The 16892-nt window shown below is 40.7% G+C and overlaps 1 protein-coding gene across 3 annotated transcripts in view; it reads left to right on the top strand.

Moving 5' to 3' along the window:
* FAM184B (family with sequence similarity 184 member B) overlaps window positions 1–16892 on the top strand; it is a 50984-nt gene that overhangs the window by 32339 nt on the left and 1753 nt on the right. For 2 of the 3 annotated variants that reach the window (XM_076336002.1, XM_076336000.1), the window contains 7 exons: window positions 7230–7442; window positions 8698–8851; window positions 10020–10132; window positions 10547–10731; window positions 15227–15344; window positions 15526–15630; window positions 16358–16563. In XM_076336002.1, the coding sequence (XP_076192117.1) occupies window positions 7230–7442; window positions 8698–8851; window positions 10020–10132; window positions 10547–10731; window positions 15227–15344; window positions 15526–15630; window positions 16358–16563 (1094 nt within the window). The remainder of the gene's footprint in view (window positions 1–7229; window positions 7443–8697; window positions 8852–10019; window positions 10133–10546; window positions 10732–15226; window positions 15345–15525; window positions 15631–16357; window positions 16564–16892) is intronic. The other variant, XM_076336001.1, reaches the window with a different exon arrangement.

The following is a 16892-nucleotide window of genomic DNA, read 5'->3' as shown; positions in this document are numbered from 1 at the left end:
CATTAAAGACAATTAATGTTTTTCATTAAGAATAACATTTAGCAATTATTCTTCACTAGTTTGTTCAGACAGATAGTTTTCTTTGTGCTTAATTGGATGACACAAAGGAAAAAGCCAAGAAACAACTGGTTGATTAGTTAACTTAAACTCACTGTTTGGGGCAGCTGAAGATAGGTGCTCTTTCAAATTTGCTAACTCAGATCAATTTGGTTGGATAGCTTCAGTGAAATTCAAATGTACCATGTTGGTTTGAAATTGTTTAAGAAGCAGTAAAACTCATCTTTCATTTTCTGGCACTTAAAAGAGAACAAAATAAAAAACTTGATCCACAAACCACTGGGTGAAGGAATGTTTGTTTTCTTCTTATCTACCAACCTAGCATTCCCATGATGTGTGGGAGACCTAGGTGGTTATTTTTTTTTCCTTCTGTCAGATTCCTCACCATTTAAAGAGTTCCCTTGTTGCTGGGTTACAGGATAAAACAGGGTGAGCTACAGCGTGTCACCTGTTGCTGCTTCTTCACTTGTATATTAAGTTGTCATTGGACAACCTAGGCCTTCATCACTTGGATAAGTGTCCCAGTTACCTTTATATGCACACGCACATACTCTATTGCTCTCTTAGTTTTTCTGCGCCTCTGTGCTTCCTTTCTCTCTCTCACACACACAAAGCAGAACCACTGCTGCCATCTCTTCTTCCCCTGTGTTCTGTGAACAAAAGCAATTGTCTCCTTGCAAATGATGAAATAATTTAAGTTTTAAAAACATTGAATTCAGTCTGGAGGAAATATTTTAATTTTTCATTTTGATGTTGTTGTGGTTTAACCTCAGCTGGAAACTGAGCACCACACAGCTGCTCGCTCGCTCTCCCCCCCCTTCCCCCCCCGCGGTGGAATGGGGGAGAGAATCGGAAGAGTAAAAGTGAGAAAACTCGTGGGTTGAGTTAAGAACAGTTTAATAATTGAAATAAAATAGTAGTAATAATAATAATTAATAAAAGAGTATACAAAGCAAGTGATGCACAATGCAATTGCTTACCCCCCGCTGACCGATGTCCAGCCAGTCCCCAAGCAGCGGCCCCTCCGGCCAGCTTTCCCCCAGTTTATATATTGAGCATGATGTCACGTGGTATAGAATGTCCCTTTGGCCAGTTTGGGTCAGCTGTCCTGGCTGTGCCCCCTCCCAGCTTCTTGTGCACCTCCAGCCTTCTCAGTCGGTAGAGCATGGGAGGCTGAAAAGTCCTTGACTAGTGTAAGCACTACTTAGCAACAACTAAAACATCGGTATGTTATCAACATTATTCTCATCCTAAATCCAAAACACAGCACTGTACCAGCTACTAGGATGAAAATTAACTCTATCCCAGCCGAAATCAGGACAGACTTGTACATTCAAAAACGTTTCCTTTGGATTGATTTGACTAGCAGTTTTATTGATTGCTTGGTTTGGCCACCAAATAGGAGAAGGTCAACTGCCCAAGCTGGTAGCTTTGCTGAAGAGTTTTTTAACAAGGTTCATCTCTGCTTGCAGACTTCTGTCATGTCTAAATTACAGATGCTGTTGTAGATCTCAGAACATGTGAAACATCAATAATAAATTGATGTAATAAACTAAACATCTAACCCATCTGGTAAAGGAAATCCACATTAATTATAATAGCAGTATGGCCCTTTGTGAGCAAGCCGTTGGAAGGGGTTCAGAGAGAAACTGAAGTACAAGATCAGTGATGATCAGTAATGACCACCACCAATCAACTGGAGAAAAGAAACCTGACTTGTGGATTTGAAGTGAAGGAAAAACTCTATTTAAATGGAAGGAACACAGTATACTGACTTGTGTATAGGAACAGCAGTTCTCTCAAAAATGGAATAGCAATTCTTTCTTGTAGCTGCTTACAGAGATACAGAAACCAGATGTAGTAAAGGAAGTGATGTAGTTCTCATGAGACGTGTGTTTCAGTAACAGGTTTTGAGTTATCTCCACAGCACATGAAGTTCATGAACATTCATGTTTCACAGGAATCGTGCTTACATAGAAATAAAACATCTTCATCTGATATTTTGTGAACACAAACTTTTTACTCAAAATGATAAACTACCAACAGACCAAATAGAGCAAGTTTTTACAATGTTTTCAGGCCCTTCTTTAGTCACTCTGTAGAAAAAACAATTAAAATAGGACAGACTGATCAAGTAGAAATAATTCTAAGCTGTGGGTGTCTCCAAAAAAAAAAAAGGTTCACATTCATTTTTGTTCTTTAATATCAGGATTCATTTCTGGGACATAAAGACTTGTATAAATTCTAGAGAGAAGGGAGCAGATGCCAGGGAATGGTAAAAGCAGAAATTGGGACTAGAAGTGAAGACAAGTCAAGGTACAATGTAATTGAAGGTTGTGGTCATAAAGTGAGAGTACAGAATGTCCTTTCTCCAAAAGGAGTTGAGACCCCAGGAACTTAGAACTTTGGCTACTTAGACCATGGGACTCACTTTGAGAAACCTGGTTTACTTGAGGCTGATGGGGTTCCTCTGTCAGAGAAGGGGAAGAGCATCTTCGGTCATAGACTTGCCAAGCTGGTGAAGAGGGCTTTAAACTAAAGTTGCTGGGGGAGGGGAACCTCAATCCATGCCACTCCTACCAGTTTGATGCCAGGGCCAGCAATAGATGCCCACAGCCTGGAGAAGGATCACAGGTCAGCAGGAGAGCACCTGAAGAGCAGCACAAAGGAACTCCAGCCAGTAAGACAGCTTCATCGGGGGCCCAACTTAAATGCCTCTATGCAAATGCACGTAGCATGGGGAATAAACAGGAGGAGTTAGAGACAGGCACATGCCTGCAGGGCTATGATCTTATTGGCATCACAGAAATGTGGTGGGATGGCCCTATGACTGGAGTGTTGGGATGGGGGGATACAGGCTCTTTAGGAAGGACAGGAAGGGGAGATGACTAGGGGGTGCCGCCCTCTATGTCAGTGACCAGCTGGAGTGCATGGAGCTCTGCCTGGGGATGGATGAGAAGCCAATCGAGAGATTATGGGTCAGGATTAAAAGGAGGGCAGGGACAGGTGATGTTACAATGGGGGGCTGCTACAGGCCACCCAACCAGCAAGACTGAGTAGATGAGGCCCTCTATAGACAGATAGGAGCAGCCTCACGCTCGCAAGCCCTGATCTTCATGGAGGACTTCAACCACCCCGATATCTGTTGGAGGGACAACACGGCAGGGCATAAGCAATCCAGGAGGTTCCTGGAATGCGTTGATGATAACTTCCTTCTCCAAGTGATAGAGGAACCAGCAAGGAGAGATGCTACCTTGGACCTTGTTCTCACCAACAAGGAGGCGCTGGTGGGGAATGTGAAGCTCAAGGGCAGCCTTGGCTGCAGCGACCATGAAATGGTGGAGTTCAAGATCCTTAGGGCAGCGAGGAGGGCGCACAGCAAGCTCACTACCCTGGACTTCAGGAGAGCAGACTTTGGCCTCTTCAGGGATCTGCTTGGTAGAGTGCCATGGGATAAAGCCCTGGAGGGAAGAGGGGCCCAAGAAAGCTGCGTAATATTCAAGGATCACCTCCTCCAAGCTCAGGAGCAATATATCGCAACAAAGAGGATGTTGGGCAAAAACGCCAGGAGGCCTGCATGGATGAACAAGGAGCTCCTGGACAAACTCAAACACAAAAAGGAAGCCTACAGAGGGTGGAAGCAAGGACAGGCAGCCTGGGAGGAATACAGAGAAATTGTCCGAGCAGCCAGGGATCAGGTTAGGAAAGCTAAAGCCCTGATAGAATTAAATCTGGCCAGGGACATCAAGGGCAACAAGAAAAGATTCTATAGCTACGTTGGGGATAAAAGGAAGACAGGGGAAAATGTGGGCCCCCTCTGGAATGAAACGGGAGACCTGGTTACCCAGGGCACAGAGAAGGCGGAGGTACTCAATGGCTTTTTTGCCTCGGTCTTCACTGGCAAGTGCTCAAGCCTCGCTGCCCAAGCCGCAGAAGGCAAAGGCAGGGACTGGGAGAATGAAGAGCCGCCCACTGTAGGAGAACATCAGGTTTGAGACCATCTAAGGCACCTAAAGATGCACAAGTCCACGGGACCTGATGAGATCCATCCACGGGTCCTGAAGGAACTGGTGGATGAAGTTGCTAAGTCACTATCCATCGTATTTGAGAAGTTGTGGTAGTCTGGTGAAGTTCCCACTGACTGGAAAAGGGGAAAAATAACCCCCATTTTTAAAAAGGGCAAAAAGGAAGACCCGGGAAACTACAGGCCAGTCAGTCTCACCTCTGTGCCTGGGAAGATCATGGAACAGATCCTCCTGGAAGCTATGCTAAGGCACGTGGAGGACAGGGAGGTGATTCGAGACAGCCAGCATGGCTTCACCAAGGACAAGTCCTGCCTGACCAACCTAGTGGCCTTCTATGAGGGAGTGACTACATCAGTGGACATGGGAAGGGCTACAGATTTCGTCTATCTGGACTTCTGTAAGGCCTTTGACATGGTCCCCCACAACATCCTTCTCTCTAAATTGGAAAGATACGGTTTTGATTGGCGGACTGTTCAGTGGATGAGGAATTGGTTGGATGGTCACATCCAGAGGGTAGTGGTCAACGGCTCAATGTCCAGATGGAGATCGGTGACAAGTGGTGTCCCGCAGGGGTCCGTATTGGGACCGGTACTGTCTAATGTCTTCATCAATGACATAGACAGTGGGATCAAGTGCACACTCAGCAAGTTTGCAGATGACACCAAGCTGAGTGGTGCGGTCGACATGCCAGAGGGACGGGATGCCATCCAGAGGGACCTGGACAAGCTGGAGAAGTGGGCTCGTGTGAACCTCATGAGGTTCAGCAAGGCCAAGTGCAGGGTCCTGCACCTGGGTTGGGGCTGGGGGATGAAGGGATTGAGAGCAGCCCTGCCGAGAAGGACTTGGGGGTACTGGTGGGTGAAAAGCTGGACATGAGCCAGCAATGTGCGCTCGCAGCCCAGAAGGCCAATCGTATCCTGGGCTGCATCAACAGAAGCGTGGCCAGCAGGTCGAGGGAGGTGATTCTGCCCCTCTACTCTGCTCTGGTGAGACCCCACCTGGAGTACTGCATCCAGCTCTGGAGCCCTCAGCATAAGAAAGACACAGACCTGTTGGAGCGGGTCCAGAAGAGGGTCATGAAAATGATCAGGGGGCTGGAACAGCTCTGCTATGAAGAAAGGCTGAGAGAGTTGGGGTTATTCAGCCTGGAGAAGAGAAGGCTCCGGAGAGACCTTATTGCAGCCTTTCAATACTTAAAGGGGGCTTATAAAAAAGATGGTGGCAAACTTTTGAGCAGGGCCTGTTGCGACAGGACAAGGGGGAATGGCTTTAAACTAAAAGAGGGTAGCTTTAGACTAGATATAAGGAAGAAATTTTTTACGCTGAGGGTGGTGAAACTGGCACAGGTTGCCCAGAGAGGTGGTAGATGTCCCATCCCTGGAAACCTTCAAGGTCAGATTGGACGGGGCTTTGAGCAACCTGATCTAGTTGAAGATGTTCCTGCTCATTGCAGGGGAGTTGGACTAGATGACCTTTAAAGGTGCCTTCCAACCCAAACTGTTCTATGATTCTATGAACTGATACAGGCTCTGTGGTTTGCAGCATTTTGAGCCTTCAGAACAGAGTTCTGTGCTGGGAAGCCATGAGAATAGGAAAGGCTTAGAGAGTACTTGAATAGGGGCTGTGATCCATCTGGGAATGGAGAAGGGCCTCAGGAGAGGGAAAGGAGAGAACACATCCTTTGGAGGAGAGGAGCCAGCATGCTCAACCAGTGTGAGAAAGAACAGAGCCATGAGCTCGCAGGAGTACATTTAGCCATCATCAGAAAGGATTCCTATGATTTGGAGAGATCTGGCATAGTTCATTAGTATCTCCCTTTAGACAGTGCAATGCTGGCTGTGGCCATGAAGTTAATGAGAAGTAAGGGCTTTGCACAGCATGTCTCCTTTTCTCTTACGTAACACAAAATATACCAGAAAGTGCTATGAGAATGAAACGTGGAAGGATATAGACACCTTAGCCCACTTAGTAAATCTTCATCCAGCTTTTGTGGTGCTGCATTAGAAAGGACCACAAGTGTGCAGTTGAAGTTACAAAGCAACTCTAGCTAGCTAAAGCTGCAGTGCCTCCTCAGCTAACAAACTGTCTGCAGTATGCATGGAAAAAAATGAAGGCAACACTGAAGAAGAGAAAAAGAACATACATTAGTGTAGAGGAAAGAATAGGGTGGAGTCACAGATTATAATCTGTATCGTACCCAATTTGCAGGTGTGTGTAACATAATTTGAATCATTTAAAGTCGCATGAAATTCTAAGGAAGCCAACTTCTTCCTTTCATAGTTTGAATTCTGTTTCTCTAAGGCTGGAAAGTACAAGTATATAAAAATTGGAAAACAGACCATCCTCTTTTACATGCACCCAAAAAGAAAAGGCAAGAGACATAAAGGTTTTGCAGGAGGCATGGCAGAGCAAAAAAGCAGATTTGGAAGTCAGATACAGCAGCAAAAATACTAATTGGCCTTAGTACTTATGCATGCTCCTTCTATGCAGAAGGCAGTTTTTCTGAATTTCACAGCTATGATGTTAGGAATGGCAAATTTAAGAAGAAGGGCAAATACAAATTTTTGCTGAAAGTTTTGAAAAGCTACCAAGTAGGAAAGAGAGCAGACTCCTTCTTCCTTCCCCACCAAAAAAACCCCCAAGTTATTCTTATAAACGGGTATTTTTTTGTTACTTTTGTGTCAGCCGTTATAGAAGTCTACTGTATTTTGTAATTAAGCTAAGAGCGGGGAGAAAATAAAACAAATCTGAAGCATGATGTGCAGAATTCTTGTTTCTGTTGGTTCTAAGCTACTGCTTTATATAAATGGACTCTGCAGTGTTACATCTCCAGGATGACGATAAGCATGGCCTTAGGCCTGCCTCCTGGTTTGTACCATAATTATTGTGCAAGTTGAACTATGGATTGTATGTATGATGGAGACGATTTGAAAAGAAATAATTTAAGAAAGTACTTGATGGGCAACAGACAGTATATTCAAAAGGGATGTCATTCTTCACTGAAAAAAGGGCTTCTTGCATGAAACAAGCATCTTGCTATTGTTCATAGAGCAACACAAGTTGATAAAATGTATTCAAATTTACATAATTCCTCTCCATTGTGAATGCAGCCATTAATCCTATCCTGCTGATTTACTTTTCTGGAAGGTGGCTCAGCTGAAGCAAATATTAGATCAACAAGCAAATAATTTCAAGGAGTCACTGAAGAAACATAATCTACAGTCCAACAAAGAAAAAGAGAAGCTTTTGCAGGATCTTCAAAACACCATTAAAGAAAACCAGAATGTTAAACTGCAGCTGGAGGCATCACATCAAAAAGTCTTAAAAATGTTGGAGAAAAGCAAAAATCAGGAACTCAAGGTCAGTTTACGACATACAGTGTAAAAAAAAATTGTATTTGTGGGATAAACCGTATTAGCTAGAGCCGATTACCAAAACTCAGTTATCTCCGGTTATCTTAATGATGGGTTGCCATTGCTGCACATAATGAATTATTCTGTGATTTTGAAACCTCATCATCTTCAGGTTGGGGTTTTTTTTTAATTTTAACATTTGAACTTAGACCACAGTGTGAATGAAATAGTTTCATAAAATAACATAGCCTACCCTCTACAGTTAGGCTGCAATGAATACAAGCTCCTCTAGCTGTGCTCTTGCTTCAGAAATACAAGGGAATTCCTAAGTGTATTATTAACAGGACTCAGATTTATTCTTTTTCATCCATTATTAATTTATACATAAATACTTTAAAAGAAGTGCAGTAGACATGTATAATGATGTGTATTGCTTTAGATACCTTCAAGAAATCAATTCAGTAAGTGGATAACCAAAGCTTTTAAAGCTTCAAGTGGATTTATTTCAGTGGCAAAATGTTAATGCAATATATTGAGGTTCTAAAGAATGTTGCTGTTTGAGAAAAAAAATCAACTTAAAAAATCTACACGTGATTGTGACATAGAGTTCAGATGTCCCTGTTGATATCGCACACCTTAGGAAAAACCTGCTTGTAAAACATATGTAGTAAAACCACCCTAAGTAGAATTTAATATCTTGTTTATATATTCAGAATAAATTCCAGCTTTAACAAAACCAAGCTGAAGGCAGTAAGGTCGTAAAAATGAAACTGAGGATGGGAGATTGCTTTCAGAGTCACTGCAGAGCAACTGCTCCGTCACTTAGAGTGTATCAGCAGAACTTCTAATGACAGTGGAAGTTTTAGCCAAGAATGATACAAGGAAAGATAGAAGCCTTTGTCTGACACACTGTGATAAGTAATGACATACAAGTCAGATCTGGGGGGCTTTGTATGTTGAATTATAAAACATCTTTCTAATGCCAAATAGTGCAAAGATGTCAGTGTTGTTATTTCATGATATACAAAAAATTTAATAGATGATATCTTGATAACTTCTCTTGTCCCTATTAAGTTTTATTTTTTAACTTCAGCTCATTTTTATTCTTGTGTTGAAGAAGTGTCATGTAAAGTGGTGATGAAAATAGAAGAAGTTCTACAATGAAAGACCAGATTCATCCTGGCATTACAAGTAAAACAACAAAAAGTGATAAATAGGCTCCAACTACTTTGTTTTGGGGGGGGGGGGGCTTTTGCTTACAGGAGGCAGAAGAGCGTTTGAAAAAGGAATTTAATGAGACTTTCAAGATCCAACATCAGTCTCATAGGCTGGAAATGCAAACCTTGGAAGAGAAAGCAAAGAAAGAATTACATGATGAACTCGAGCAGATACAGAAGCAGCAAACCCTGTTGCTAGGTATAATGTCTCATGTCATGCACAGCTCCTACTGATTGATTATATGCTGAGAAGCACTGACTTTCCTCCCATTCATTTTCTTTCACCTTCTGGGAACTCCGGCCTTTCTGAATCTCCTTGTCCATACCCTGCAATTTCAGCAATACAGACTTAATATTCTTTGTTAACCTAGCTCTCAACTGTCAGCAGCAGAATGTTGCTGGGAGAGTAGTCTGGTGTACAACATTCAAGTATGCATTATCAGGTGTATTAAATTAGAATATTGTAGTTAATGTATATGACTTTCCTATTTTTTTCTATGATTTGAAGAATTATTATATGTGGTTCAAGTCTGTTCTATTGAGTTCAGCAGTGGAGATCAGTTGCTCCATACATATTGTTTAGTCAGTTTAGAAAGTTCCCTAAACTGTTCAGAACTAAACAGAACACTGCATTAGGAGGACCTGCAATATCTCTGGGTTCGAAGTCAGGTTATTAAAGCTCATCTATAAAAGTTTTTTTAATTAAAGAAAGAATAATTTGAAAGTACTTTAAGTACAAACTGGATGCTCTTCTTGGGCTTTTTTTCAGTTATTCAAATTTGCTAGAAAGATTTGTTGCTCTCTAAAGTTTATATGTTAAATAGATAAATTCTGTTCTTCTTCTTCAAGAAAAATTGTAGGGAGACAATAGAGAGAGAGAAAAACTTCTTTCTCCTTGTACTTGATCCGTCCCGAAACTTGTACCCAATATACACAAAAGTTGCAGTATATGACAGATCTGCTTACATAAGTGTTGTAGTTCTCTAACACAGCCAGAGCTCCCCTCAGTCTGCCTTATGGCCCTCTATAAAACACCAGTGGACTTAACAGGGAAGCTCAGGGGTGCTCCAGTAAAGTTCAAGGTTAGAAGAAGCAATTACAGTGATTTAGTTTGCAAAACAACTGCCACAGAATTGCCTCTCTGATTCCGATGTTGAATCATTGCTATTGTAGCTCCACATCTTCTTACTATTGCTCAACTAAGTTACTTCTCTAGCAATAGGAGGCCATTATACTTAATGGCGAAGGAGTTGAGGAACAAAGCAAAATGTAATGTATTAATGTTTTCATCTACATTGTCTATATCTACCTTCCGCATCCAGCTGGCCTCTGACTGCCTTAATGATTGTCTGTCTGATTGTTACTAGGATCTCTAAGGATGGAACTCTCTGAGCAACAGACATTGTGCACTAATCTCAAGAAACAAATAGAAGAACTCCAAATGGAGCTGAGGAGTGTGAGGACACTGAAGAAGCATCAGGCAAGAATCCAGTTCCTACTTCGTTGCCATGTTGTGTTTTGCGAAAGCAATAGTATCAAATTTCTCTCTCCAGAGATAATAGAATTGTGCAGAATCTCTTACAGAAATGGAATGGGTTTCCTTCCCTTATGTCACACTTTAAAATGTTAGCATTGTTTATCATCTTCTCCCTATGGGCAGGCTTTTTTTCCATTGAAAGATCAGAATCGACAACACAAGTAAATGAATGGATGTTACAATAAAATAAATTTTATGGGGACTATGAAATATGTTCAGGAAGTTTTGATCACAGATTTTGTCTTGCACATATAATTGAAAAATCAGTTCACAAAAATTCAGTGCACACAATTCCAGTGAGCTCGTCATGTTAAATAATTAGAGGCTGTGAATAACTAAATTTGGCCTTTTTCTTAGGAAGGAAGTAGCCAGAGCCAGATCAGATCTCTTCATGATGAACTGGAAAAATGTCAAAGTGAAATTTCCAAACTCAAGAAAGAGAATTTACTTTTGAAGGACACAATGAAGCTACTCAGTGCTGAGTTGGAGTCACAGAAGCAAGAAGCTGCACAGCTTCAGGATAGGGAGAAACAGCACAGAAGGTTTGCCTTAAATTCACACTTCACAGTGCTATCTGGAGAGTCAATAATAATGCCAGCATCAGAGGTGTTCTAAATGTGATGAGTGTCAGAATCTCTCCTTTCTAAAGTACTGATTTTAGAGGTTAGGAGTTTTGCAAAAGCAGTAGTTCATTTCACATTTCTCTCCAGCCATAATAAAAGCATTTGAACTAACTGTTCATTATATGTCACAGAGAAATATGTCCAGTGTAGCCCCAGAGGAGGGACCTGAGAAAATCTGCGTAACGTCAGCCTTTGAAAGGCACTGTAAGACATAAACAAATCCCAAACTCACCCAAGAGCTATTAAAAAAATGTAGAAGTCCCTGAGACTAAGTATCAGTTTTTTATACGTACTCTCTGTAGCTGAAACCAATGCGTTGTTAGCTCTGAAGGGGAGACTTGAGAATGCCGTATGTACTCTGTGAGACTGCGTTGGCTGTAACAGCCAGCTTTGCACTGGGGGAGTAAGGGCAGTGATAGCAGATACTGACAGTGCCTCTGGACTGGTGGAAGCCTGGAGCTGTAATATACTGTCAGGGCACAGGAAGGGCAAGCTGACTTGTAGTTTTGGCTGTCTCTGTAGAAGGTGGACCGCATCCTCTTAGTGTAGCCACAAGCTCATGTTGCATTGCAGTAATAGCAGTCTTCCCATTTGCGTACAGAAATAGTGCAGGACTTGACTTACCTTTTACATGAGAGACAAGACTGGCGTTCACTGTCCAGTGCATTTGTGTGGCTGGTGAATCCTTTGAAATTTCTGGATGGTCATACTACGTGTTCTCTTTGTGGAGAGATTGAGGGGGTCTGGTGCATGGGTACCTTTCAGTTCATTGCTGCAATGGTGTAGAATGTATGCCCTAACTACTCAAGCTGTATATGTAAAAGGATTTCTGAAAAGTATACCCTTAAAGGAATCTTTAAAATTATGTCCTATATAGTCTGGAGAAAAGCACTCAAGGGACATAGCGTCTCTCGGCAGACTGTCAGAGTGGCCAGAGTAATTCCATTGCTGTCTACCAGTCAGTAGGTATTTAAAGAATGAGAAAGAAACTTTTTTCCCCCTCCTTTGCACTACTTGGGGAGTTACTTGAAAGTGACTTTCATTTCAAGCTTTTGAAGCAAGATCAACAGAAAGAATTGCAAACCAGAGAGTTTCATCAGGGCCCTCCAGCTACCTTGAAGGAATTTAGAGCCTCTGTTCATGAAGGGAAGAATTATTCACATGTCAGTGATGAGGTCTAGAAAGCCTCAAATGCTAAAGCTGCTGGGTTGGAGGATAATCTTTACAGGGGATAGATGGTGTAGCTGTACTACAGTAAGCATTTGAGAAGGAAGCATTAATGGAAATTATATAAGGAGAAATCCTTCAAATAACAGGAGGTAGGACTAAAGAGCTCAAATGGTCCTAGGTGCCTGATACAGGCTGCTCTGAAATTAACCCATGGAAGATCTGCAACATTAACTTGCAGCTCTTGTTTTGCTTTTGCAGGACCAATAATTTGGGTAGGGGAATAGTTAAATTGGTGAGTGCATATAAATAACATCTTTTTTACTGTTACTTTGACAACAGTGACCTTGTCTTATGCTATATAGTTATTTCTGATTTGAAAGCTGATAGTGGCTTGTTATTTGCATGTGCCAGATTTTTATAACTAATTATTTAAAATTACTATTCCTGCTGTTGCCAAGTAAATGAAACCAGTAATCCACTTGAAGTAATCATTCCCATTCTCTTGAATTGTGTGAATTCCACCTCCAGTACAGAAACCTTTTGCAAGGACTAGGATGAGAGCAAACAAAGGGTTTTTTTATGGGAAGAGAGGAAAAATCCCAAAATGGCAATTCTGAGCTTTTATTCTACCACTGAAGATCCATTTCAGGGATTCTGCTCCCATTTTTTACTCTTATTCTTCTGCTTCTCATTTTGTGCCAAGTGCCAAATCAATCACTCCCATGGCTGCGCTCTAATTTCAAGGGCAGAAACCTTTTATGGGCCTTTCCTGAAGCATTTCAGAAACAAGTGAAAAGGGGCTTAGAAATACATTAAAGAGAAAGAAAAAAAGGTAAACTGAATATCTTTTGTGAAAATTACAATTGTTAATCTCCTGAGTTTGACACCTCTATTTTAATCAGTAAACAACAGAACATGGGCTCTGCATTGAGTTAATGAAAAAGTTTCTCCAAGGTTTAACAAAACGTTAGCAAACAAAAGGCAAGAAGCTAACAATGATTCTTCAATAGATGTCTATTGGTTTTGGGGTTGCTATCAGAAAGCAATGTTACGGCTAGGCTTGAAAAAATGTTAGGCATTTTTTAGTTTTCAATTGACGGTGTTAATCAAATAGCAGTATCTTTCAAAATATATTGTCTGTTAAAGACAAATGTTGTAGTTAAAGGCATTGTTATAACATTTCTTACCTTCACTTTTAAAAAAAAAATATTTTTAGGATGGTGGTAGGCAGTATTAAATGTTTCTGGTGCCATAATGTGATGAAATAAGCATTAGAGCATCATGTTGAAATCCCAGAGATTTCAAAATAATTTTGCTTAATACAAGTGAGTTCCTATGGTACTTTATTGTCATGTTTGACCATTAAGATTGATGTACAAACTAACCATAGACAGAATATCAATAGCATCATTATATAGAATAGACTTTCCGTTTCTCGAAGACTGAAGGTCTCCAAATAATTTTCCTCTTCCTCAGTGTTAGTGTGGTTTTGCTTCAGATTGCAACTGAAGTGTCAAAGTCAAATCAGTAAGCAGAAGTCCAGAGCTCCACCCAGTTAAGTACCTTTATAGTCAATAAAATACCTCAAAACTGCATGCTTTGATCAATGATAATAAACTAGTATTGAAACGTGAGAATTCAGACATATTTTAATACCAATGAAAGGCTACTGGTAGAAGACCTCAATATCAAGCATAAAAAAGAACTGGACATACTGAAACAAGATCACCGGAAAGAAATCAAAAGCATGTTATCTGATTTCAGCAGCACTCAGGCACATCTCCAAGCAAAGATTTTCTGCTTAGAAACTAAGTCATTTAAATAAAATCTGGCTCATACTGGCAATGAGTTCTGTTTGAAATTATTATTCTTAGTATGTATAATTTTTTTATTACTCATAGGTAGAATATTGTAAGCACTGAAATAGAAGTGTATAGATATTTCCTTTGCAAACACAAAAAGACCCAGATATATTGTAATAAACTCTGAATATTGTTTAATGTAAAGCACTATACATACAGTTTTACAACGCTAAATTAAAACTTGCACTTAGCATCTTGCAATTTTATGAAGTGTAAAATCATCTTTGTCACAGATGATACCAGAGGCCTTGATCCATGATCTTGTACTTAATTTTGTTCAGCAGAGCAGCATCTTTGAGGTTAAGCTCTCTCATTCTCACTCCCTTGCAAATTTCCCAGGACAGCCCCAACTAACTCATGTAAATAAATGCACTTTGCAGCCCCCTGTGGAGTTAAGTAGCTCTGTGGTGCTTCAGACTGTACAGGAGAGGCCCCTCAGAAATAATCTCTGTGATTATATATATCCCTTGTCCTTTTCTCTTATCCCAACTCTGCGGCATAGGTCCAGAAGAGAGACCTACTTGCATGTAAGCAGGTCTCAAACCATTCAGATGTTAAGATTTATCTTTTTATCTAAACTGTGAGATACACTAAATTAAGATTGGTGGGGGGGATTCTCTCAAAAATGTTTACCCTCACCAAAAAAAACCACAAAATGGTGGTTTGTATTCTGTAAAACATTTCTCAGTATGGCAGGTGAACTTCATAGCACTCAGTTTCTCAAGCAGCAAAATTCATGAACTTGGCTGATGAAGTAATGACTTGTTTTCTCATGGGTCAATCAAATGTATGTTTCCACACCATCTCTAAGAAGGTTTAAGTTCTCATTTGAATCTTTTCCCCTGATTAAGGCATTTAAAGAGCTGAACTCACACTACAGGTTTTGACTTAGAGGGTTCACTAAAGCAGCATGTATATCCAAGCCTCTCTTTTTATGAAATTTAAGGAATTGAGTATTTCTGAGGCCTCTATCAAATATGGTTGGAATTAGCCTGTGGTTTCTAAAGTTACTGGGTCAGAAAAGAGAACAAATAGATGAATACAGACATGCATAGATACTGTGACACAGATTTTTTTCTTTAGGAAACTAGACTAGCAGTATGATGTGCAGGCTTGTTAGTATTTTATACCAGGGGCTGGATTTTACACTGGCCAGGTGTTGTGGGTTAGCCCTGGTGGCAATTTCTTTTGGAACTCCACAACATTCTATACTTATATGTAATCCATGTACAGATGCCCATTTTTAAAAAATGCTGTTTTATCAGAAAGGCCTGACTATGTCCCTGTATTTTAGGCTTGGAATTTAGGGCAGAGCACAGCCCAAGTACCTCTTGAACCTGGTCTGAGGAAGTTTTTTCCAATCTGCATTTTCTTTGGTACAGACTTAAAGAATTAGAAGCAAAGTCAAGAAAGTGGGAGTCCAGATCAGAAGATACACACCTTATAAGCTGTCTGCAAGACAAATTAAGTGAGAGAGAAGAGATTATCAAGCAGCTGACGGTAAGATTTCCTTTTGTATGTACATATATATTTTGGAATCTGTTGGAAACACTATTCAGTGTTTCACACATTGCTTCAGACTGATTCTTTCTTTCTGTTCTGGAATAATTCGACAAATACATGTTTCCATACCAACTTCCAACAAATAGATGTTTCCATACATAACTTTCTTTCCCCTTAGGAAGGAAGAAAATTTCAGCATTCACTTTTAGCCAACACTGAATCTTACAGGAATCGATCATTTTCTTTCAACCCTAATGCAGGATGCTCGACTTCTTCCATGAAGGTAAGAAAGATGGGCAATGCAATTGAAATCGCAAATCATGATGTTTTATTGCTATTTGAATTATACAGATGATCAGGACAATAAAGGTCCTATTAATTTTTTATGGTAATGTTACTCGGTAGAATGCTTTCCAGTAAGCCAACCTACAGTCAGGTGCTGAGTAAAACATAAATTCAGTAGAAGTATATATGCACATAGATACAGGTGTTTAAGCAAATACAAAACACTGGCACTCCAAAGACGTCAGTCTTCCACTGGGATAAGCACGGCCATTGCTCGCAGATTTGGGAGCTGCTCGTAGATTTGGGAGTTGCTATTTGGGATATTGCATGCATCAAGGAAAATTATGAATTGTGTTTGGGCTGCTCAGGATTTGCTCTTTGTCATTCCAGCCCCTCTGTATGATACTGTCTATAAATAGTCATGGAAAGAAGGGAGGTCAAGTTGGTGGAAAGCACCTAGCTGAGCTCTGCAAAGCTATTGGCTTTGATGTATCTAAAACCTCAAGGTCAAATACACAAGTTGTTTTAATTGGACTACCTAATCCATGGATCCTCACAGCATACCCTGAGAATTTATTTTAAGTGCCTATAGAAAAAGATGGGAATCTTCATTTTTGGGTGCTCCTCACAAGATATCTAGGAATGAGGTATTGTTGAGGTTTTATAGTAGAAAGTGTAAAAAAAAAAAATGCATGTGTAATGAAGTTTTCTCTTACAATAAAAAGCAGCAGAAGAAAACGGTCGAGGTGCCCAGTCGTGTTGTCAGTGTTCCGAATTTAGCTTCCTACGCAAAGAGCTTTTTGAGCTGTGACTTGAGATCAAAAAGAAGTGCTCCTCAAGTAACAAAATCTACAAGCTTAGACCGGAGTCCTGGCTGCCTCAGGGTGGGCTCTCCATCAGCGCAGTCCTCAGACAGCAGTGCTGCCACAAGGTATTTGTCCATTTTGCAGTGACTTGTAAGATGATAAACAAATTGGTATTCAGAATCTTGTAGGCATTCAAACACATTAGACATTCGGAAATAAACAATGACATAAGGTTCCTGTCGTGAACTCCATGTGTTCAATTCTCTGCAGATAGACAAAGAACTTTACTGCCCAAGTAGGCTATAATCACTGCCCCGCAGAGCTTATGATTGCAACCCCTCCTGGTACAAAAAAAAAGAGAGGAGTTGCAAGTATTTAACTAAGAATGTAGTTAGTAGTGAACATGGCTGCTTAAAACTTTGGGCACGTATCAGTGGTTCTGTTAAGGATGTGT

The sequence above is a fragment of the Aptenodytes patagonicus genome, chromosome 4, assembly GCF_965638725.1.
Source record: "Aptenodytes patagonicus chromosome 4, bAptPat1.pri.cur, whole genome shotgun sequence".
Classification (NCBI taxonomy): domain Eukaryota; kingdom Metazoa; phylum Chordata; class Aves; order Sphenisciformes; family Spheniscidae; genus Aptenodytes; species Aptenodytes patagonicus.
This window is presented reverse-complemented; position numbering and strand designations above follow the sequence as displayed.